The sequence below is a fragment of the Mauremys mutica genome, chromosome 25, assembly GCF_020497125.1.
Source record: "Mauremys mutica isolate MM-2020 ecotype Southern chromosome 25, ASM2049712v1, whole genome shotgun sequence".
NCBI classification, from domain to species: Eukaryota; Metazoa; Chordata; order Testudines; family Geoemydidae; genus Mauremys; species Mauremys mutica.
Window position 1 is genome coordinate 5,068,569 of NC_059096.1, and position 24,681 is coordinate 5,093,249.

Sequence of the window (24,681 nt, forward strand, 5' to 3'; positions counted from 1 at the left end):
AGCGGAAATGAGCAGCCCGTTTCCTTAGCGGCAGCTCACGGAAGCATCGCACACAGAGGCCCCTGAGCTGGGACTGCTGTATGTGTCTGGCTGCAACTCCGGGTGCGGAGTTTGCCCTACGACGCCCTCTGTGGCTTTGGGCCCAGGGAATGAGAGGGGCCATTAGAGACAGCAGCTGGGAGCGGAAAGGGGTCTTTGGGAGTGGGTGAGGCCATTAAAAGGGACAGTTGGATATGGTGACTGGCAGGGCAGGCAGTTGGGAGAGGGTGGGGCCAGCTGGACATGGCAATTAAGAGGAATTACTTCACACAACGCATTGTTAACCTGTGGAACTCATTGCCAAGCGATGTTAAGGCCAAAAGTATAAACAGTACAAAAAAGAATTGGGTGAGTTCCTGGAGGATAGATCCATCAATGGCGATGAGGGAGGCAATACCATGCTCTGGGTGTCCCTAAGCCTCTGCCTGCCGGAAACTGGGACTTGATGACGGGATGAATCACTTGATAAATTGATCTGTTTCTGTTCATTCCCTGTGAAGCATCTGGCACCAGCCACTGTGGCAAGACAGGCTACTGGGCGAGATGGACTATTGGCCTGATGCAGTATGGCCGTTAATTCAGAACTGGAGGTGCGAGATGAGAATGGCAGGTGGAATTTGGTGGTTGAGACGAGGGCACCGTTCTTTTAAGGTCTGTCTGTCAGCCACGTTGCTCTGGCTCAACTCAAATGGCAAAGAAAACCTGGTTCTGGGGTGCCGGTATTGTTAGCTTTTAGGGACAGTGTCCCAAGTTCACAACTTCACAGATCACAAGGCCGGAAGGGCTCATCGTCTGCCCTGCTATATTAAAAGACAGGCTGGAGGCCTCCCTTGAATTACTTCCTGTTTGAACCAGAGCAGATCTAGCACAACATCCAGTCTTGCTTTGCTGCTGAGGCTGCACTAGGGGAAATGTTTAAGTTCTAAGAGGAGCTGGGGCTCGTCAGAAGCAACGAGCGAGGCCGAAGAGCCACTTTTCCAGCCAGCGGCCACTGCAATAGAGGAACTCACAAGGAGGAAAGCAAACAGGGCCCTTGTAGCAGCCTGCGTCAGGAGCATCATAGAGTGAACAAAGCCAATGGCAAAGGTACCTCGGGAAGCTGCTCGCACTCAGCAGACAGGCTTGTGTCTGTCTAATCCATGCAGTGAACGATCAAAAGAACAATGTTAAAGACTCAAAAGACGGACTCTCCCAGCTGGCTGTGCACCGCTGGGTTCCTGCCACCTTAGTAAATGGGGTGGGGGTTGAGTTGACATGGGATATTCTAGGGAAGGGGTCCTCAGTGTATCCCACTCTGGGAACCCCCTTCCACTTGGTAATGCGGGGAAGGCTGAGAGGTTGCAACCCCCAGGAGCCCGCTAGCGGAGGTCAGTACACAGGCTGGTTGGGAATTTTTCTACATACTCTTTTTTCATTGAAACACGGCAATTCATCAAAACCGTTCGCCAAACAGTACCGGGCTTGATGAATTCCCGACTGGAGAAACGACGTGGAGAAACGAAGGTCTGAAATTGTCAAAGTGTTTCATTTGGACCCTGTTTGAAATGAAAAATTCCAATTTCCCGGTTCTGAATCCCCCTTTTCAGTTTTGAAATTGCAGCTAACGAGGCTGAAAAGAAGGTTGAAAAATAGGATGAAAAAGCCAAAATTTAAACAAAACATTTTGAATGATCCAAAACAAACAAAAACTCCGTCTTCAGTGGGCAAATATTTTTGACACTTCATCCCGATTCAAGACAGGAAATTTCAAACTCTCGAAAATATTTGTGGGATGGTAAAACCGATCCCTGCCAAGCTCTAGCAGCTACTGAGGAACAAGAAACTCCCTGCCACCAGGGACAGTGTGTGCTGCCCATCGACAATACCCCCAAGCCCAGGGCTGACCAGCTCTTTTTTACACTCTACCAGTGCACCCATCTGCCAGGGTCAATCATTTAGCAAGGGGCAAGTTATCCAGTGGTTAGAGCGAGGCACTGGGAACCCAGGACTCCTGGGTTCTATTTCTGGCCCTATGTGATCTTAGACTCACTGTGCCTCAGTGTCCCCGCCTGTAAAATTAGCCGAACAAGCCCTGTTGTGAAAGGCTTAATGGCTTGAGAAGGTGACTTGGAGGTCTATGCAACAGGTTTTAAACATACACACTCCCTGGATCCCCAGGTTCATATCTTGAAAGAGTCAACAGTCTTTCAACCTTCACAGAGAAATTGAATTCCATGGAGTTTATTGTGCATGGGACCTTAAGAGGAGACCTTGCAAGCTGAGACCTGATCTGCTGCATATTGACATTAAAGATCCCAGGGCTCTTTTCAGAAGAGTAGATTCCCCCCCCGGTATCAACTAAACTTTTTCCTCCCTCTCTTAGCCTCCTCTCCAGAGGTGGTTGCATTTCAGTGGCACATAGTTTGTAAAATGCTTCCCATTCCCAGAGAGCCTGACATATGTGTATGAAGTATGGTCAATTACAGGGCCCGAATTTCATGTCAGACCAGGAGAATCATGTCTCATTCTGGCTGCATCAGAAAAGACCTAATATACATCTGCCAAAAGAGACTGGACTTTCCTTCTCTTCTTCCTTCTTGTCCGAGCAATTAAGCCTGCTTTATCCCCTCTCTGTTATTAGCCTTGGGGTGCTTCCTAACTATAGCAAGAGAGAATCAGTTGGAACATATCTAGCTAACTTCCCCTTCTCCACACGGCATTTGTATTTAATACCACAACAGAGCCCGATTGTGTTACTAATTACTCTTTCTCCTGCAGAACAAGCCAGCATGAGACTCTCTTCACCTTGATTTAATTATTCAGCTGCACCTTTGTTCCCCTATTTTCCTTTTCTGACCGTTTTTATTTTCCATCAGTGCATCTTGCAAGTTTCACTCAGGCCTTGTCTACACCCAGAATGCAGCTTTTACAAAGGTGCTTTATACTGGGATAGCTATTCCTGTATCGCTCCAGCGGTCAAAGGCACCTTTCTGCCAGCATAATCCATGCCAGGGATTGTACTGGTACAACTATTTCTATACAATCACCACCACTCGAACTGAAACATGTGTATGGTACCAGTACAAAACCTGGGTGTGGCCCAGGCTGCATGATTATGATTTACCACTTCTATTGTGGGAGCACCTCGGAGCCCCCGTCCGGGACCAGGACCTCAGTGAGGTAGGTGCCTTAATTTCTGCCTTGCCTTCAGAGCCGTTTTTAGGACAACCAGTCTGGAAATTCTGTCAAGCCCAAAGCCTCTTTGGAAGCTGGGATCGTCCAAGGGGTTTATTTTCTGGTTCTTTGGGCTTGTGGCACGTACTTGGGGGGAGGGGAGCAGCCCTTAGCTTCCCAGGGGCCAGCGATGAAGGAGCAGTAACTGCTTTCAGCTCTGTGACTACAGCATTGAATTTCAGTTTGATACCTGGGCGATAGCCCAATGACACATCTTCTCAGGTGTTAGCCTGGGCTTTCCCGCAGACTGGGCGAATGCTGAGGCTCTGATGCTGTCACAGGTGTAGAGAGGACATGGGACGTGACACTACTGGGAGGACACTGCTCAGGTGGACAGGTCAAGAGAGAATACTAGGCATTATGCGATCTCAGGCAACTTGCTTCATGTCCTCATTGCATGAGTCAGCCCCCAGCCCCAGATATGGGGATAAGTAGAGCGTGGAGAGTGAATTAATTCATGTTTATAAAACATGTTGAAAATGTGAAGCACCGTAGGTCAGCCTGCGCCTCAGCTACTCAACCCTGTTTTACTGGGAAGAGGCCACTGAGATAATTATTCCTTGCTCCTTAGCTTGTATTTCCACCAGGACAGCCGTCACTATCAGCCACAAGGGACAATGGTGTGTCCTAGCTGGCAAACTCCTCTAATCCCACCAATACCCCAGTGTTCGTTATCTATACTGAACCATTAGATAGAGCCACAGACAATGCTGGAGGGAAGTCTGCTGCATTCACACCATTCTCTTATCTCTTCCGTTGTATGCCTACGCTGTTTAAAATGCCCTCTGAACAGGGGAGGGCTGAAGATGTCCTAAAAAACCCCTCAGCTCCCCCAAAAAGCTTTCAAAGAGCTGTGTCTTACCTCCAGCCCTTCCCTTCATGGTGGTTTTAATCATCCCTAGGAAGGACTTTATTACAGTTAGCCACAAACCCTTTTAGTCCATTTCCCATAGTCCCTAGAACCCTATTATGTCCTCACAGTCACAGCACCCTCCCCTGCAAGCCCAGTTCCCAGAATGCTAGCCCATCCCCCTGTAACTACAGTCGCCTACAGGAACCTAAAAAACAATACACATTAATTATTAGCCCCTAGTTCTTTTCATCAGTTGATCTCAAAGCACTTTCCAAAGGCGGTCAGCATCATTATCCTCATTTTACATATGGGGAAACTAAGATCTGGCAGGGATAGCAGAGCCAGGAACAGACCCCAGTCTGCTGTGTCCCAGCAGTGCTCCACCCACTAGCCTGTAGTATCTCCAGTGATCCATTTAGTTCAGCAATAGGTCTCCAAGAGTGGACTGTACCTACCAGATGTTTCAAAGGAATGTATGAGAAACATTGTGATGGACAATGACGGGCAACCTACCCATGGCAGCGTCTCCTTAACCCCAAGCAGTGAGTGGCTGACTAATGCTATAGATCAGCCATTATAGACCTTGCTCCTATTGACCCAGGCCAACGACCTTGAGCTGCAGACCTGATTGAAAAGGAGAGTATCCACAGCTACGTTAGCATGATAATTACATATGGGCTGGAAATCCTCTTGCTTTAGAGCATGTACTAGCCACTAGCTGCCTGAGCTTAGGAAGAAACTTCCCCCGTGGGCAGAGGATTCCAGAATTGTCCATTATGAGTTTCTTACACCTTCCTCTGTAGCCTCCGGCACTGGCCCAGATGTAGTACTCTGAGCTAAGAGGTGAAAACATTATCTAAAAGTTGTATTTGATCTGATCCCCTAGCAAGTCCTACATTTCTAAAACCACGGTCCCCTCCAGACACAGCGCTGTTTCTTCTGATTTAGAACAGGGCCTCAGTCATTCCCCTATAGTGCAGCCCCAGCCCCTAGAACCCACTTGTTTCACATCCTTTCAAATGGCCCCAGCTCCCATCCCTTGTAATCCCAGCCACATAGAGCTTCCTTTATGGCCTCACCCCAGCAGCCCTTTGCACTGATGGCCCAACCCCCTCTAACCTCCCAGCAGCCCCTGGCCCTGATGGCCCAAACCCGCTGTAGGCCCCCAGCAGCCCTTGATAGCCCCACCCCCCTCTAGCCTCTGGCCCTGATAGGCCCCACCCCTCTCTAACCCCCCAACTGCCCCTGGCCCTGATAACAACCCCCCCCCCCCCGAGTCCCCTGATGACCAACCCCCCTCTAGGACCCCAGCAGCCCCTGATGGCCCAACCCCCTCTTTAGCCCCCAGCAGCCCCTGGCCCTGATAGGCCCCACCCCCTCTAGCCCCTGGCTCTGATAGGCCCCGCCCCCCCGCGGCCCTGCTGGCCCCGCCGGCCCCGCCCCCTCAGGAACTTCTCCTTGCGGCCCCGGCCTCTCCATCCGCTTCTCTTGGCCGCCCTTGCTCAGCCCGGCCAAACGGGCCAATCGACGCGCGGCGCCGGCGCCCCGCTCAGCCAATGGCCGCGCGCGCGCGCCGGCGCCGCAGCCGGCCCAATGAGCGCCGCGCGTGCTGGGCGCTGCCAGCCAATGAGTCTGTGCAGCGGCGCGGCGCGGGCCCGGCTCAGCCATATCCCTCCGCCCGCGCGGCTGCCCGGGCCCTTCCCACCCCCCGCCCGGCTCCGCCTAGTCGGTGCGCGCGCTCCCCCACCCGCGCGGCCCTTTCTCCCTCCGCCGCCCGCCCGCCACAGCCGCCGCCGCCCGCCGCGGGGTCCCCCACGCACCAGGAGCCGAGAGCGCGAGCGAGCGAGCGGGACCCCACCCCGTGCCGGAGACGCGCCGCCGCCATGGAGCTCATCACGATCCTGGAGAAGACGGTCTCGCCGGGTAGGGGCCAGCACGTGGGGGAGGGACGGGGAGCGGCGGGCGGCAGCCGCCAGCCCCGGGGAGGGCGCGGCCGGGCCTGAGGGGGCGGCCGGGCCGGGGGAGGGAGCGGGCGGGCGGGCGTCTGCCCCGGCGCGGGAGAGGGGGCGCGGAGAGGGCCCCGCAGCGGGGATTGGGGAGGGCGGCGCTGGCCGCGGGCTGGGGCCGCTCGGAGGCGCTAGGCCGCGGGGAGCCCGTTTGCCCCGGGCCGGGGGAGAGGGGGGTGGCGGTGGCGGCCCCGGGCCCGGGCAGTGACTGACTCCGGCTCCCCCCCCTCCCCGCAGACCGCTCCGAGCTGGAGGCGGCGCAGAAGTTCCTGGAGCAGGCGGCGATCGAGAACCTGGTGAGCGCCCCGCGGAGCGCCCCGCCCTGCCCCGCGCAGGCCGAACCGCCATCGAGGGCGCAGCCCAACTTGCCGGCTCCCAGCCGGGGCGGCGGCCGGCCAATGGGGACGCGCCCGGGAGCCGCGCCGGCCAATGGGGGCGCGGAGCCGGGCCGGGGGAGGGGGAGGGGGGAGCGCGTTAGGCTGCGCGGCGCTGCGTGTGCGGCGATGGGGCCTGCGGACCATGTGGGGAGACTAGGGTGCGCCCGGGAGAGGCCCCGTAGCTGGGACATTCCCCCCCAGGGCCCTAGGCCCTTCATTCCCCCCCGCCCCCTCCGCAGAACCTGATCCCCCATCCTGCCCCCTACCCCTGCCATGCTGGGCCTTTACCCTTCCCTGCCTGCTCTCAATCCCCCCAGTGCCCCCCTAGGCGGGTCCATTCCTTCTGCACTTCGCCAGGCCTTCTGATTGTCTTATTCTTGGCCCTTCATTTTTCTCTTTCCTCTTCCAGCGTCTGGATCCTATTTACCTTTCATTCTAGTCCCCTTTTTACTCTTAAAAGGACCTTCACTCTCTTCTGAACTAGGCACTTCTCCACCCACTTGTCTGTGGCCCAGATGAGGTGGAGATAGAGGATGAAGGTGTTACCAATGTTGGGAGCCCTGTGGTCCACTGCCCTGGGTGGCGTTAGAGCACATTTAGAATGTATTTAAGAGAAATGACAGGCTAGGGGGGGTCACTTTGTTCCAGAGGGAAAGGGTACTCAAAAATCTGCAAACGACACACTTTCATTAGCGTGTTTATGAACTCTTAGCATCGTTCACACATGCACATACTAAAATCAAGAGAGGATTAAGTTAAAAAAATATGGCCTACCATTAATGTATGTTGTCTGTGTAATCAAGGCACAACTATTACACTAAAATAAGGGTGTATGGGTCCGATTCTTAGAATTGCTATTCTGCTTTCATCTTTGAGGCAATCTCTGGTTCTTGTGTGAGTGATTAAAAATGGGTGAATTATTGCATTCCTCTTTGCTACTGTGAAGGTTAGTTGTCACCGACTTGTCTGATGGATTGGAGGTAATAACTGAGTGTTTAATTTTTTGGCAACCATATACATTCTTTCCTCTCCACCAGCATAAATTGACAACCTAGGCAGGTTACTTGTATATAATTTAATGTTAAAGGTTTATGAAACCTGGTAATCAAAGTTGCTTACAGTGCGGGTTACAGTTTTATATTGGCTCCAATTCTCTGGCTAACTGTTTAATGAATCATAGCCCTCCACTGAAATATGAGGTTTTTTTCTGCCTTTATTTTAGGACTCTTGCTGAGTCTTCCTGCAGTGCTTCTGTGTGTGTGGAAGCTGTGAGAACGGGTACACTGCAATTGGGTTTGGGTCTGTAGTCTAGAAAAATTAAATAAATTCTAAATTATAATTGTGAGTTTGGGCCTAGAATGAATAAAGCTATTGTCAGTAGCTTTAAAAAAAACCAAAACACCTAACCATTTGAGGCAGGCAGGTGTGAGAATAAATAACGGGTGACTGCTGGCTACTCTTACTTTTAGTGGATTTTCCTTGCATAGTCTTCAACAAATGTATGGCATTTTGGGAGTTCTGCCCACTGTTTCCCTTCAGGGGATGTGTGTGTCCCTTCAGCATTTTCACTTTTTATCCCAAAAACATCCCTTTCCTGAAAGCTTTCCCCATTTTTAATTTAATCCAGCCTTGCAAAATTTTGTGTCTCAAATATGAATACATTTTTGATGGATAAGTAAAATTAGCTTTTTCATTATGGTAAAAAGTGAACAAGTATATTTTGTGCTGGGGGCATTGCAGTTTTCAGGATATTTTTGCAAGACTGATTTAGCTTAAAATGGTGGGTTTAAACTATATATTTGTTTATAAACTCTGCAGTTTGGGTGTTAAAACAGATTATTGGATAACTATATTTAACTTTTTTAGGTGATATTTTGGACCAGGGAGAACACACGTTCTTCTGTCCTCAATACTGCCTTAAAAATTGTTGCCTAGCTACTTTTAGATAGGTTTCAGAGTAGCAGCCGTGTTAGTTTGTATCCGCAAAAAGAACAGGAGTACTTGTGGCACCTTAGAGACTAACAAATTCATTTCAGCATGAGCTCACAAAAGCTCATGCTGAAATAAATTTGTTAGTCTCTAAGGTGCCACAAGTACTCCTGTTCTTTTTACTTTTAGATAGTCTTTCTTAGGCCCTGGTTTCCAATAGAAATTTTGTTTGCATTAACTACGAGTGCAGTTGGACCAATTTAAAAGATTGGTTAAATGCTAGTATAAAGCAGGCAAAACCCTTTCAGGAAGACTTGTTTCCACCATGTCTGAATCACTTTTGTATGAATTGATACTGAAACCAGTGCAGCTGCATCGAAAAACACATACACAATTTTTAGTGGAGACAATGCTTTGGTCAGTCTTGGCACAAGAGCTGCACTAGTGGAGCTCTTTCTCCATACCACACAAAGCAAAAGTGTATCAAATGTCAAGCTGCCAAATTGCAAATAGTTGGAATACTAAGGACTTTTTCACTAGTTGTTACCAAAACCGAACAGTACAAATGCAGATGTTGATAAACATACGTGAAATAGCCCTGCATAAATAATACCTTTGACATCAGAGAAATCATGTAATAAACTTACTCTTACAGAAATATTTTTACTGTATATAAAGCACCCGATTTGAGCTTTTAAAAACATTTAAAAATTCCAAAAGGAAACTGGCTTGGTGCTCCCCTTGGAAAAAATAATTTGCTTTATTTGATGTGACATTTAAATTTATGTTAATTTTAAAAAACCACAGATAATCTTGGATGATATAGGCCTTGGAATAGGACCTGAGTGCTTTATTTAAAGGAGTACTTTAAACAGACAGTAGGATCGTGGAAGGTAACTGAGTCTCTGAAGTAATCTGAAAAAATCCAACAGCTAGTTACGTTACTTTTCAGTAGTTCTAATTAGGAGCTTAACATTCATAATCTTGGGATAAAACACAGTCGTATGGTAGCAGTTGTTTGGTTGGGTAAAAGTTTAATTCTCTTTAGTTAGAAAAACCTAATGGATCAGATTCTGATTAAGAGCAGATTAGAGAAATATGTATTTGTATCCATTAATAAGCATGTTTTCTTCTCCTGACCCAGCCCACTTTCCTTGTGGAACTGTCCAGAGTGCTGGCAAATCCAGGGAACAGCCAGGTTGCCAGAGTTGCAGCCGGTTTACAGATCAAGAACTCTTTGACGTCTAAGGACCCAGATATCAAGGCCCAGTACCAACAGAGATGGCTTGCAATCGATGCCAATGCCCGCAGGGAAGTCAAGAACTATGTAAGTAACTTCTGTACTTCAGTGAATTCCATTTTTGTCCATTCACTTCCAAACTGCTTATCATTTTTCCAACAGTATGGCTGAGAAATGAACATTTGATTTGTTTCTCACTGTTTGAAAAATCGTTATGTTTCTTGCTATTATGGAGCAATGAACCTCATTTGTACTTAATACTTTGTTGCTGTAGCACCTTTAATCTGAGGAGCTGTTTCATAAGCATTAAATTGCAGAACACACCTGAGAGATAGCTAAAATACAGAAGAGGGAACAATTCACCAACTCTGTAATGCAGCTATCTCTGGAGTATAGAACACAGCACTGTGGGTTTTTTTTAATTTCTTGTAAATTGAAGTCTAGGGTTGTGTTGCTTTAGTTCAGGCGTTCTCAAACCATGATATGTGTACCCCTGGGGGTACATGAGACCTCTCTGGGGGGATACATGGGAGAAATTGTGTAAAGGTGGATTTTATTTATTATTTATTTATGTTCATAATAGGCTACTCACATGAAGCTTTAAAACTCCAGGGGAATTTGTGTTATAAAATACGGTAGTTAATTTTTTTTCAAGATATACCAATGAGAACACAGAGACACTGACATACAGAGCCCTGACCTCCAAACACCGTACACCATGGGTTCAGTTGCCCAGCAACTGTCCAGTCTAACAGCTCGGAACTTAGTCAAGGGTTTGTTGTTGTTTTTTTAGTTGTATATGTCTCACTATAACTATATCTCTAAGTAACTGTGAACTAAGGGCAAATGGCTATAGAACAGGTAGTGTTAGGAAGAACACCCAACGTATCAGTGATGAGAATGGTGGGGGTATGTGGGCATCTGGTAGATCTGGAATGGGGTATGCAATAAGAACCTCTACTTCAGTTAATCCTCTCAAATGCTTGCAGCCTGTTAAGTACTCTTCCAGCAATGATGAGATTGGGATGTGTAAAATACGTGACAAATGTCTACTTCTGATGCTTAAATAAGCAATGTAGGATAGTGCTTAGGGAAGAATAATATGTCTAGTACCCGTTAAGATAATGTTAGAGGGTAGGTTTTTCCACCTCTGTTCTGCTACTAGTTTTTCTCTTCCTTACCATGAAAAGAAGTGGGATTTGCTGTTGGAGCATGGTGCTTGAAGGAGGAATTATAGGTGAGGTTTTGGGGCAAAAACTGAGACTGCTTTTGTATTTTGTTAACACATTCTTCAGAAGCATATGAATAGCCAGACCAAAAGATTTCAGAATGGTGAACTGCAATTCCAGACTTTTTGGAGGACATAGTTTTCATCACTAGTAGTTTACAGATGCACTGGGATTTGATTTTTATTCTTCATACTTGAACAGTTTCTTCAAATTTTTTTTAACCGTGTTAATTGTCGTGTACATTGTGAAATCTCTGAGACAGGGACTGTGTGTGTGTGTGTGTGTGTGTGTACACGTATGTACACTGGACCTAGCACACTGAGTGTTTGCAGAATACAGTTAAAAACAGTTACCGAAATTCCAGATGCTGAAAGCTACCGCTAAGTTTTGTAAAGATGTGGAGTGTCTTTGTAATCTGTCAAGCTTCAAGCTATGACCTTTGTCAGAGGAGATGGCAAGAGATTTTAGCTGTGCTAGCAAGTGGTCAGCATGAAGAGACATAATGCTGGCCTGGCAATAATGACTTTCCAACAGATAACTGCTATATTCTTTAATGACAATTGGTCGTGCGTTCTCAACCAGGGAGTCCTTTGTGCTAGTTATCTTTTTGACTTTAGAAGATGTATGTGCACTTGGATCTATGCAGAACTTTATAATGGGTACATTCTGGGTGCAAATGGACTACCCATTCTGCATAATCATTTGTCTGGGATAATTGGTGTCTTTGAATGTTTAACACTTACACAGTATTCTCCAGAGTAAGGTTGGATGATTAGATATTTTGTGATAATTTAACTTTTTTCAGTTATTACTTCCAGTGGGGAAAAGAAGGGGTAATGCTGTTTTGATGTTTTTTACTTCAATTGACAAATGTGTGACAGGAAATTTAGTATTTTTTGTTTTTTGGTAACAGTATGATTACAGAATAACAGATCATCCCTAGTTTAGGAGCTGCAGTGTTGTAGTATGTTGAAGAAAACTCATTAGTTTCATTTGCCTTTAATACTGTCCCTGCAAAGAATTAAAGTAATCATCCTTTACTCATTGTCATTGGATCATTTGGTGCAAGTGATCTACTGAGAGAACTTTTTGATTTAAGATTCCTGATGACTAGCTCTTTCTTATAAGAACATTCTCAAAGTTTTTTTGCACTACCCTTTTTCCTGTTTAGAAGTTAAGTGGGAGTTGTGACAGAGATGGCAATTTGCTGCAATATCTTTGGGAGAGCTTATTGAACTAAATTTAAATAGCTTTGAAGTCCATTGTATTATGAATGAAAAGTGTATATATTATTGTGGGATTATATGTGATGTCTCTGGGGAGGAGACTTGGCCAATGTAAAACCTGGGAAGTTTCAAAGTACTGTTTTAAACAACATGCCAGATAAGAAGGAACTTGGGGACAAACAAAATTAAATGGGTTTCCTAGGAGACACCTGGGCTGGGTAGGGAAGGGGTGAATGCAAGTTCCCACCTCCAGACCCAACCTTTTGAAGCTACACCCTGAAGAGAGAACCATTGTCTGACTGATTACATGTTCATGGTCTCTAAAGATCAAAGACCCAAGCTCTATATAAAAAAAGAGATTGACTTGTCATGAATGTGCTTGTTCTGGGCTAAAAGCTGGTATGAACTTATAACCACAAGTAAAAAAACCTGTGATAGGATTTGAAGGGCTTATTGCCTACTAGATCCCTTGTTGGAGTTGGAGCGACCGGGGGGGGGGGGGGGGGCATTTCTGGTAAGCTTATTAATGTGCATGTGGGTTATTGTTTTTAATGTATTTTCTCCTATGCTTTCACTTTAAGAATAAATGTACTTGCTTAGAAAGGGCTGTGTGGTTGCTTAAAACTGAGCAATTACAAAGCCTTTGGGGAGAGAGCAACATGCAGATGCTGACCAGTTAAGGCAGATTGGTTTGCTGGGAAACTCAGTTTAGACTGGGGACTGTGCAGCGTGGAAAAACACTGATCAGGATGGAGAGAGATGTGTCTCCATCCAAAAGAGGTGATGGCTGGGAGCCAAAAACCTAATAGTGGATGTCCATGCTGGATCACAGAGGGGGAATACAAGTGCAGTTGACCTAAACAGTGATGAGAGAGTATTGACCAATTACTACTGTCTGATATCAGTGACCTAATGTGAAATGAGTTGGTGAATCAGTCCCATTCCAATCATAAAATCACTTCTACATTTGGCTCCAACTGGTATTGTGAATACCAAACATTGAATGGACATGGAAGCTTTTCCCCTCGTTCCTAAGGCTCAGCTAAGACAATAGTGGTAGGTAGCTTGGGAGAACCTTGCAATACCACCAACAGTGCTGTACCTATTGTATGGACAAATGGAAGATCTAAATATCCAAGGCTGAGTGTTCGGCAATTACTAAAATTATTTTTTTTTTTAAGGAAGTTATTTGCTGAAGTGGAGAGTACAAAATGTCTTTGCTGCTGAGCAAAGACTAGAAAGACTGTTCAGCAAGTCAACCAGTTAGAATAAACAGGTTTAATTTGTGCCATACTACTCAGCCAGAAGCAGTTCAGTGCTTCCTCCTGGGACAGTCTGACTTAGAGATTCAACTATAACAGAAATTTAAAATATTATTCACCCCCACTGACAGATCATTTTCTCATAAGCTGTCCAGTTAGATTTTTGATTGGGAATGCTATTTATCCAATTTTTTTGATTAATTTTGATTAGTTTTCATAATAAAAAATACAAAGAAGTAAATGACTCTCAGCATGTATATGTTTACCAAATGCTGCCCATTTCACAGGATATCCAATACAGTTATGCAACTTTATAACTCATCAAAGCTGCAACCAGGCAATAGAGAATTGGACAATAATACACAGGCATAACATGTTAGGGTGGGGGGAGTAACAATTTAAAAAAAAACGTACATGCACAGACAAAATAAGAAAGGAGGGGGTGGAAAGGGGGGGAAGCAGAGAGGTCAGGTGGAATGGAAGTTTAGCATTGTTTGAGCCATTTCAGCATTCTTTGTCAAGTGTATCAAGAAATAGGGTCCAGATTACTTGAAATCATGTAATTCTTTAAGTTGAAAAGCTTTCTTTTGTGGATAATTTTTCTGATTTATAATCTTATATCAGAGAAAGGGGAATTGTTCCCTTCATGGTTCATCGTATATGGGCACTCTTCATAGAATATGAAGGGTGTCTTAGAGAAATGTATTTAATCATGCAGACAAATCCTGCTGCCTGGAGGGGGTAAACCATGACCCTGTCAATATAGGGGCAAACTCATTTCAGTTGCTGGGGTTAATGCTTGTTTGTAGAAGGAAAGGTAAAAATCTACCTGTTTTAATCCCATGTTTGCGGGTAAAAATAAAATTGATCAGCTAACTCATGCTAGTTACATTTGATATACGCTCTCTCTCCTCCTGCCCCGTCAAGTAGAGATCTTAGATTCCAATCTTCCTGTATTGGGTCACTGATATCAAATAATAAAAGTGTGTAGACTAGTGAAATTGATTTGGAAAAGTCTGACTAAATTGCTGATGTTTTCTCCACAGGTTTTGCAGACATTGGGTACGGAAACATACAGGCCCAGCTCAGCCTCACAGTGTGTGGCTGGCATTGCCTGTGCCGAGATTCCCATGAACCAGTGGCCTGAACTCATTCCTCAGCTGGTAGCTAATGTTACAAATCAACACAGCACTGAGCACATGAAAGAGTCAACGTTGGAGGCAATTGGTTACATCTGTCAGGATATTGTAAGTGCCTTCTCTTGAATATATGCTATGCAGTGTCCTCTTTCCTCACCCTTTCTCCTGTCTAAACTTCTTTTCTCTAGACAGCCCCTCTAGGCTGTTTTGTTGCCTGCGAGTTTAGGATGCCTATACTAAGAGAGGCAGCAGAATGATTCCCCACAAAACCCACGGATGAGACCAAAGTGCAAAGAGTGGCATCTGAAGGAAGAATTGACCTGGTTTCGCAACATAAATCCAGGTCATCTTTACTAAAGTGCAGATTTAATCATGGAGTGTGCATGGTGTTCAGCCTATGGAGCTGGGTGCCATTTTAAGAACCCAGATAAACGTCCTGATGAGTCAAATGATTACAACTAAGTGGTAAATCCTTACTGAGGTTGTCTCTGGGGACTCAAAAGTCTAAACTATTTCATTAGATCATGGGCTGGGCTCAGTATCTTCTATATATTGACACAAATATTTTGCTCTATACAGCACCTTCCAGCCAAGGACCTTAAGAAAACAGCGGTCACAATTTTTATAGACAACTTGTTTTTAGTATCAAACTGTGTTGTGTGTGTATATAGGACAAGTGGCTGATCTGAACTGCACTTAAAAACCCTGTGTTCTGACCTAAGGCTGAAAACAAAAACTGGCTTCCTGCCTGTTTCTGTGTAAATGCCATTGAATGGTTGTTTTGCCCCTTATTACACTTTGGAAAGAGTACAGATGTGCTCCTTCTGAAGTGTACAGTGCAGTACATCTAGTTCATCAGACAGAGAAGTTTATAAAAGCAATGGTCTAGATAGCCATCACACAGAAAACTTGCCTTGCACGAGGAAAGCAGGAGGATCTGCTCTCACTTTTCAATCTATAGTCAAACATCTTGTCAGTGTGTAATAGGATAAACATGTTTTCCCCTTCTGCTATTCATGCAGCAAGTGGGATATTTTAGGTGGTGTCCCTTTTACAGGAGAATGGATGGAATATTGGAATCAAAGTTTGGGAAGCTTCCGTGGTAGATGGAGAGGTCTGAAGAACGTGTAATGACTGCAGAAGGCGGGTCCCCTCCTTGAAGAGGAGAGAGACAGGGAGCAGGCAGTGAGGGAAGCCTCATAGGGTAAAATGAAGAAACAGTATCAGAAGTGTCAGTGAGGACAGGGAGTGGAAGAAACCAACAAAAATAAGGCAGGAGGAGAGACCAGAGGAAAAACAGATTTTGAAAGCGACCTGAAAAGATAAGTGTGCCTCTTGCTGCACTGAGTGTCTGAAGGGTTTGAATTGCTGCCTGACTGATTTGAATTGAAAACTAAAAATTCTGTCAGTAATAAGTTCTGGGGCAAGTAAAAAGGCTTGGGAGGGGAAAATACTGGTACTGAGATACATAAAATGAAGAGGTGATTCAAAGTTGCAATCACTGCTACTAGAATAGAGGGGCTTCAGGTCAACCATCATCAGTTACAAATACACCCAGGATTTCTAAGTGCATGTCAGCCGTTTGTCTGGAAGACAGCAAGTAATTAAGCTTCACTAATCCATAGTGGATTTTTTGATTGTCCTGGGTTGCTGAACAGAATTTTTCCCTTTTACACTGCTTTGTATTGTTCCTCAATGTGATATTGATAAATCCTAACACAATTTAGGGGCCCTTGGGACTTTGCATTCCAGATGCTCATTTTTTCCTGTGGTATAAGTGGTGGGGTTCTGTATCCCTCCAACCCTGAATGATTAACCTCTACTACCTCTTTTGGTTATAGCTGTCCTTCCTTGCTACTGATCCTTGCATGATCCACTGCCAGTATACCAAATGTGGGCCTATTGGTGACACAGTGGTAGGGGTATGACCACTGATGTATTCCTCTGCTCAAATGGTAATAGAGTGGAAATCGGCAGTTGTTTGAACTCACTATAACATAGCTGAATGAAGCAGTCTGAGGCTTGCTGATTTGAAGCACAGTGGTAATATTTAATTTTTATTTTTAATATTTGGCACTTGTGATTTAAACTCTGGAATGCATTTGCTGTTCAGATGCAGCAGACTGTGCCCTCTTTAAGGATGCACTGCCTTGGTGTCACAGTGAGGTGTTAAGTTGCTCATATTTGACCCCTGGTGTTTCTAGTGAACAAAAGGCCTTTTGGCCTTAAAGGATTTGAATTTCCTCTGCCTGTAGAATTAATTGCCAAACCGTATGGAGGGGGAAAACTTGATACATAGGGGGAAGCAGGCACCTGAAAAGCGGAGTTGCAATCTGCAAGCCGTCAGATAACTTCACCACTATTTATTCCTTGTTTCAGGATCCAGAGCAGCTTCAGGACAAATCCAATGAAATTCTCACAGCCATTATCCAAGGGATGCGAAAGGAAGAGCCCAGTAACAATGTGAAGCTAGCAGCTACTAATGCACTCTTGAACTCTTTGGAATTCACCAAAGCAAACTTTGACAAAGAGGTGAGTAAAGGAAGCAACCGAATTCTGGGTGCGAAAGGGAAGGAGTGAATCCATGGTCTATGATGAGAAATCATGCACCACGCTGAATTTTGCTTGATGCATAATTCCCTTGGAGCTGAGACTTGGGTTCACGTCTGTAAAATTAAAGTTTTCAAGACTGCTGGGGTGCAGAAATACTGGGGAAGTGTTTGGAGAAGACATAAAATGAAAAGGGAGCATCACTGACTCTTTTGGCTAAATATGTATTGAACTTAGGGTTTAGCCTGTTATACATTCTGTAGTCTGTACTACAGCATTCAGTCAACCTAAGTTACGTCGCCGGATAGCCATCACAGTAATTAAATCGCTTTGCATGTTCACACTATGCTCTCTGTGTCGACTGTGCGTGTCCTCACCAGGGGCGCGTCCACCAATTTAAAATCTGCAAGGGCATTAAAGTAGGAACACCCCTCATATTCCTACCATAGAGATTTAATGGAAAATGGAACTAGTAATTAAACTTTTATCTTGAGATGCTCTCTTAATAAAAACCTTTCCCTAGTCAACCATTCAGCTGTTGTTGATTTCTATCGGTGCCTTAACGTTTGATGAGCTGGTTGAGCGTAATCTGTTCAGATTGCATTTGTAGTGGACTTCTGCCCTCTAAATGGGCCTGGGAGTAGTAAATAGAATGTTAAATTATTATATTCCCTATCTCCTCTTAACACCTCCCAGAAAATTAGTGTCCCAGCTAAATCAGCTTTTGACACATTTTGTAATAATTGCTGAAATAATCTAGGAGACAATAGCTTTTAAAAAACAAATGAGCAAAAAAACCTTACTTTCCCTAGTGCTGTGACCATATTTTTTTTCTGATTAGAGCAATGTACCTACTCGGATGTGACATTCAAATTTGGGATTCACAATTGCAGTGGGCTGTTTATCACTTGGAAATAATTATGAAAACGCTGTGTGGCAAGTGGCTGCCTATATCCTGCCTAGCTCTTGTAGCAATGTAATGTTGGTGGCAATAATTGCTGAGAAGATCAGGTGCTCTCCGAGTCAAAGAATTAAAATATAATCCTGTTGGAAGATTTTTAAACCCTTTTGCATAATGCACTTCTAATTATTTTATTTCTTTTGCAGTCTGAAAGGCACTTTATTATGCAAGTAGTCTGTGAAGCAACGCAATGTCCAGATACAAGGGTAAGTGATGATATAACGTCTTGAACTGTCTGTCGCTGCACCATCCAGTGACCTCTAGAATTTTAAGTGTTATATTTAAAGAAATAGTGCTGTATGAATAAGTATATAAACTCATTTTAATTGGCCTGTGGAGTAATTTTAATCACTAATAATTCGCATTAATTTTTGCTTCCCTTTGTTTTAGTTGTGCTATGTTTAGGCTACAAACATGCTAATATTGAGTATTAGTTCCTGAAAAGAGTGTTTGACGGTTGCATGAATTCTGCATCGAGAGTAACATTTTCTTGACGTGCTCAGAAAAATGACACATTTGTTGACCCACTTCCTTCTCTGACAGGTACGAGTGGCTGCCTTACAGAACTTGGTGAAGATAATGTCCCTTTATTATCAGTATATGGAAACATATATGGGTCCTGCTCTTTTTGCCGTGAGTACTGCAAATCAAAAATGGAATAGTGGCTTAACTCCAGTGTGCTCATGCTTATAAACCGAGTGACAGGAACCAAGAAAATTGCTCCCTCTGTGTCTCCCACTCCAACCCCTGCAGTGCAAGAACTGGAGAGAGAAGGATGGCCTTCCACTCATGTTTCCCCCCTTGTACGGACATCCTCTTCTGCAATTATATCTGTTTAATTACATCAGTGTTGCGGTGGTCACATTTTACAGACGGAGTTAGATGATATGCACCCAAGGTTTTGTCGTTACTGGCAGAGCTGGGAATAGAGCCCTGAACTCCTGATTCTTGGTCCCCCTGTGTTATGTGGATTGTAAAATAACTAATCCCAAACGTAGGTAATCTAAGAAACACTCAAATACTCTTAGAAGTTCCTTATGCTTTCCCCATCCCTTTACCCAGGATTGGATTTTTGCGTATTTGTTTAAAGTAGGACTTCCCTGCCACTCCACTTGTGTGAAGAGAAAATTGGTTTTCTGGCCCTTTCTCATTGGAATTTTGTCTCCCATTTCTTCTATGTGGCAGTTGCTACTAGAGGATGGTTGGGCACTTAAGTTTTAAAAACTGCATATTCACAAATCACCTGTCAGTGCTGTAGTCGCAGGGGAACCGGGCCTGGCCCTTTTCATTGCCTGTTCTTTTACCGGCTTAGGGCACTAAAGGCTGAGTCTAAATATAAACGTGGTCTCCACGTTAGCTGCCTGGTATGGCTGCGGCTTTGCGTGAATTTTTTTTTTTTACAGGAGTGCCTGCTTTTCATTTTAATGTCTATAGCACTTCTCTTCCTGAACAATTGCAAAACATTTCAAACTGGATACTTATAGTACCACTATAATGCAGCCACTTATGGGACAGAGCACTGCGGCTAACTAGCATATAGCATTACATAGTAGTGAAGGGGGAACCTTCCGTTCTTACTAAAGAGCCATAGAATCTTTAAAATCCAGGCAGAGGACTTAGGATTTTTTATTTAGGTCTCAGCGAAAGAACCACATATTGTAGATGGAACTATTTTGAAAGGACAGTAAGCCTACATTAATTGCAGATAAATAATGGAATACACAAAATTCACAAACATCACCAATATCTCTAGTTTTTTCCATGTCGTAGGTTGCCTTCTGTCTCCACACCACACTCTTGTATACCACCAAACCTGGGCAATACCTTCATAATCAAGACATCTTGAATGTAAAAAACAGCAGGTCCCTATGCAAGAATTTCTAACCGTATCCTCTCCATCTTCTCTAGTTTTTGGTGTAACCCTATCTTTTTGTGGGGCGGGAGGGGGGAAGGTCTCTCTACAAACACCCCTATTCCAATCAAATCCATGTAACCAATGCCTGGAGTCACATCTCTGTTAGTGCTTGGTACTGTGAACATTTGTATCTAAGCAGTGCGCGTGAGCAATTGGTTGCTATTCTGCAGTCCTTAAACGCGATTCTCCCTATTGCCCAGTCATACTCTCTCTTGAAATGTGGAGGTATTGTTTAGCAGCTGCCTCCACTTGGAACTTGCATTGGCATAGCTACATCTCTCTGGAGTGTAGATTTTTCACACCCCTGTAAGTCATCGCTATATATACCCACCCTCAGTGTAAACAGTGCTAGTTCGACAAAAGAAATCTTCTGTTGACTTACCTACCGTTTCTTGGGGAGGTGGATTACCTATGCCAAGAGGGGAACCTCTCCAGCTGGCATAGGTAGGGTCCATACTGTAGTGTTTCAAGTGTAGACAAGCCCTAAGAAAGACGAACTCTCTCTCAAGCTGCCTCTTGTTTCAGGATGACTAGGTTCCTGTACCGTGCTGCCAGTATATGGCGTCAGAATGACTTTTGCTAAAATGTCCCCTTTTTCTCTCTCTCTCATGTTTCTGAAGATCACAATTGAAGCAATGAAAAGTGACATTGACGAGGTGGCTCTGCAGGGAATAGAATTCTGGTCAAACGTCTGTGATGAGGAAATGGATCTGGCTATTGAAGCATCTGAGGTGAGCTTGGAATTGGTGTTTGTGGGGATCGGTGTTAGTGAGTAAAACAAGTAACCATTGTTTCAAACATTAAAAAGGAGGGACTGAACCAGGTCTGGAAGCGCCTTTGTTTTTCCAAGGTGCGATTTTTATTCAAGAACTGTGTCTGAACCCTTGTGTAGCAGTCCTAGGTCCATGATGAGAGATCATGCACCACTCTGAGTATTAAGTGATGCATATCTATTATGGAAGCTGAGACTTGAGGCTGCATGGTATGCAAGGCAGTATATCATCCATTTCCAGTTGCTGTCTTTATGAAGAGCGATTCAGTAGCAAACTTCTCATTCACTGGCTAGACTTATGGATGTCTGTCAAGAGTTTACAAGTAACCTTTTGTATTTGCAAGTATCTCGAGTTTGTTTAGCAGCAGTAAAAGCTTTTTCTCAGCTCATTGTTTTTGGCCAATAATTTGCTCTGTCCTTGACATGCTGCCAAAATATTTCTGGGTTTGAGTGCCTTGGAAATATTTACAGTCGGAGCACAAGTTTCAGGAGTGTTTCCATTGTAAGTGCCTTCGTAAGGTCTCAAAATTTGTATCCATCGGGCTGAAATTCTTCAGGCTCAGCGGTTCTCTTGAGGTAAAATTTTGGGGAAAGCTGGAGCAAAATGCTTCTGAGATGGGACTAGAACAGGACTTAATTTTTTTTAAATAATGAACAAAAGCGTTCTAGTGCCAGAATGGCTGGGATTTGAAACTCAACAGGGCTAAAGAGTATCTTCGAATATTCCAGTGAAATTAGGTTATGGTTTTGGTTATTTGAAAGCAGCGTTTGTAAAGTGGGCATGATTTTTCAATTCTTTAAAGACAAGTGAGGTCCCATATGTGTGGCTGCATAGTGAACACACTCATTGGTTTGCACGTTACGTTGAGCTTTGTGCATAAAGTTCTCAGCACCTTGGAAAACTTAGATCTCTCACCTCATTAAGGCTCATTGGAGCCCTTCCTTGGTCCTTATACTGAACAGGGCCAAATGAGTATTTTCTTAGGCTGAGTTTCCTTAGCTCTGTGAATAATAATGCTGTCTGTACCATGAAACAATGACATGACTTAGGAGTTCAGTGATACTGGCACCAGTAGTTTACCTCTAGGAACGTTTAAAGGGTTATTCTTGCATTGTGTATAACACATGAGATTTATGGTTTGGTTATAAAAAGCAATTGGCTAAAATAAAAGTAGTTCTTATTCTTTAGGGTGGATGGATTGAAAAGGAAAATGGTGTCTTGTTCTTCATGCAGATGCTCTTTCTTTCCAAAAAGTCTTAGTGTAAACTTCCTTCTTTAAAGGGAGCTAAATGTATTTTTCTGCTGCATGCTCAAAATAGCAAGGGTAAAGGGACAGTCAGCACAGAGGTCTAATCTGTATGCTAAGTGCCTCTTACCCTTCCTGTTTGGAGGCATTTAGTAATTGTTTAATTTGTAAATATTTGCCGTTTGTCTTCAACATGTTTGTGTAGTGTGGGGAGTGGCAGCATGCACTTGTGGAATAGCAAGCTGAGCATGTGCATCAAACATTTAACTAGAGTAGAATTCAAGGAGTCCTCCTGGGAAAAGAGTTCTAGCTTTTGCTGGTGATTTTACAGCATAAAGTGGATAACTTAAAATCTAATTCAGTTGGATTTTTTCAGAAGGAAAAGTGTTTCTGTGCAGCTATTGAGGATTGTTTTGTAACCTTTCTTTCTAGGCAGCAGAGCAAGGAAGGCCTCCAGAGCATACTAGCAAATTTTATGCTAAGGGAGCACTACAGTATCTGGTCCCAATTCTCACACAGACACTAACTAAACAGGTGAGTTTGTAGGTTCCTTACTATGCATTGTCTGGAGCTGTCTGTATGCACCAAGAACCGTACACTCATGTGGTACCAGCCTTACGTTATACAAGCAATTGCTGGAATGCTGTCAGTCTAACTATGTAGGATAGAATGCCATTAGTTAAATGTGGCCCCTGGTCATTGAATCAGTATTCTATTTTCATAGATGATTCACTAATGAACTGGGACTGGAAGATCCTTTAGGCTCTTTATAGAGTTGAGATAAAGGCATGCTTGTTCTGAACACCTCATGTAGCAGTCCTTGGTCTATGATGAGACATCATGCACCACTCTGACTGAATGATGCATTATTTGTGAAAGCTGAGACTTGAGGCTGCAGTGAAGCTGGTTCCAGCCACTTGAGGTGGTTTCATTATTGTACAACATTTCATTAAGGCAAGTTTCCCTTTCTGATTACTGAAGGCTTTTGATAGGTTATCATGAGGCTGCAGTATCATTTAGCACAAAGTGTTTAGTGTTTGTGGAATTAAAAACAGGACATCAAGGTTTTGTTTGCCTCATTTAGAACCCTATTTTTTTTTTTAAACCTTAAATTCTAAGCTCTGAGTACCACATTTTACCACACTTATTTGTTTTTATGAGGACTTCTCAGGGGGCTAATTTAGACTGTGGAACAAACCGTATCCAAATGAAATCACTTGCTGTACCAAGTCTATTTAACATGATATTAAATAACAGTTAAAAAATCCACGTAGTATCAAGTTCCTTTGTCAAGTTTGAGAGAGACTAGGAAATGGCTGTAATTTTTAATGGCTATTATGTTTGAGATTGCTTCCTTGTTCCATGTTTTAGTGCCAACTGCCTGAATAAGTAGTTCAATTACAGGAGGCTGTAAGCTTGTTAAAGAACCAATCAGGAAACATAAGTCATCCTCAGATGTGCACCTTCAAAGGAGTTAGGTTAACAACGGCAGGGCCATCAGCTGGAGGGAGAAGCTACCTAACTGGTTCCATCCACGCTAGAATGGGTTACTCTTCCAAAGGCTAAGCCTGGGGTCAAAGGAGACCCAAACTCTGACCCTAGAAAAGGGTGTGGTGTTGGGGGGTCTAGAAGAGGCTACTTACTGAGTGTGTCATGAACTGCTGCACAGAGAAACACTGTGGGTCGGACACACTGCTTCGTCCTGACAGAGATGGAGTTAGCTGGCAAAAGAGAACTTGCAAAGGTGTAGGTCAGTGGTTCTCAAACTTCTCTTTTCGCGGACCACTTGAAAATTGCTGAGGGTCTCAGCAAACCACTTAATAATCTTTCCAAATGTTGTTTGTACCGTTAGCTAGCTATTGTAAAGCGCCTTGGATAAAAGCGCTATATTAAACCCTTAATTATTAACTTTTTTGTTCTACAAATAAAAGCACACAACTCCTATTTTAATATCAGTAGTCTTACCTTTCTAATGCGATGGATGTGCCCTCTCTCCCCTGCTGCGGCAGCCCCCGAGCTGGGGCTGGGAAGGAGGGCGGGGTCTCTCCCCCGCTGCAGCAGCCCCCGAGCTGGGGCTGGGAAGGAGGGCGGGGTCTCTTCCCCCACTGCTGCAGCCCTGGAGCTGGGTAAAGTCACATCTTTGTCTGCCACAGCCCTCCATGTCCCAAATTCCCCCCACCCCAAGGCCATCACCTCACCTTACATGTGCATCTTCTCCAGGGTCCAGGCACCTAATTAGTGGAGCCATGCCTGCGCGGCTCCACTAATTAGGTGGGTGGCCCTTCATTCTCTTATGTGCGGCTGCCCAGGTGCACACCTTAGAGGGAACTGTCTGCGGACCACCACAGTTTGAGACCCTCTGGTGTAGGCAATACCCAGGCATGTAGACCTTTTATGGTGTTTACGCTTTGATCTAAATGGTTTTATCTTCTGATGAAAGAATAACACTTTGTTTGAAGATGATGTTTGTGTTACTGCAAAATTATGCTCTCATGGGCTTCTGAAGGGAAACTCGTACAGGAGCCAAAACAGAGTTAACACAGTTGGGAACCAGGGGGCTGGACCCGGAGATCCATTCTGAGTGGTTGGACCATGTGGTTCCACCTAGAGTAAGATGCCCATCACCTAAAGGGGTGCACTCATGAGAGAATAAAAGGGCTCTAGGGTGCACTTTGCCCAGTAACTGACATTTACTTTTTTAGGTTTGTAATGTGGACTGAATT

The 24,681-nt window shown here is 44.5% G+C and overlaps 1 protein-coding gene across 1 annotated transcript in view; it reads left to right on the forward strand.

The window, feature by feature from the left end:
* The first annotated feature begins 5,793 nt into the window (after positions 1 to 5,793).
* The window catches only part of KPNB1 (karyopherin subunit beta 1), a 32,494-nt gene continuing 13,606 nt past the window's right edge, over positions 5,794 to 24,681 (forward strand). Inside the window, exons 1-9 of the mRNA XM_044999640.1 lie at positions 5,794 to 6,028; positions 6,349 to 6,407; positions 9,562 to 9,744; positions 14,421 to 14,621; positions 16,893 to 17,045; positions 18,171 to 18,230; positions 18,568 to 18,657; positions 20,560 to 20,670; positions 22,391 to 22,492. Of these exons, the coding sequence (XP_044855575.1) occupies positions 5,989 to 6,028; positions 6,349 to 6,407; positions 9,562 to 9,744; positions 14,421 to 14,621; positions 16,893 to 17,045; positions 18,171 to 18,230; positions 18,568 to 18,657; positions 20,560 to 20,670; positions 22,391 to 22,492 (999 nt within the window). The 5' untranslated portion in view covers positions 5,794 to 5,988. The remainder of the gene's footprint in view (positions 6,029 to 6,348; positions 6,408 to 9,561; positions 9,745 to 14,420; positions 14,622 to 16,892; positions 17,046 to 18,170; positions 18,231 to 18,567; positions 18,658 to 20,559; positions 20,671 to 22,390; positions 22,493 to 24,681) is intronic.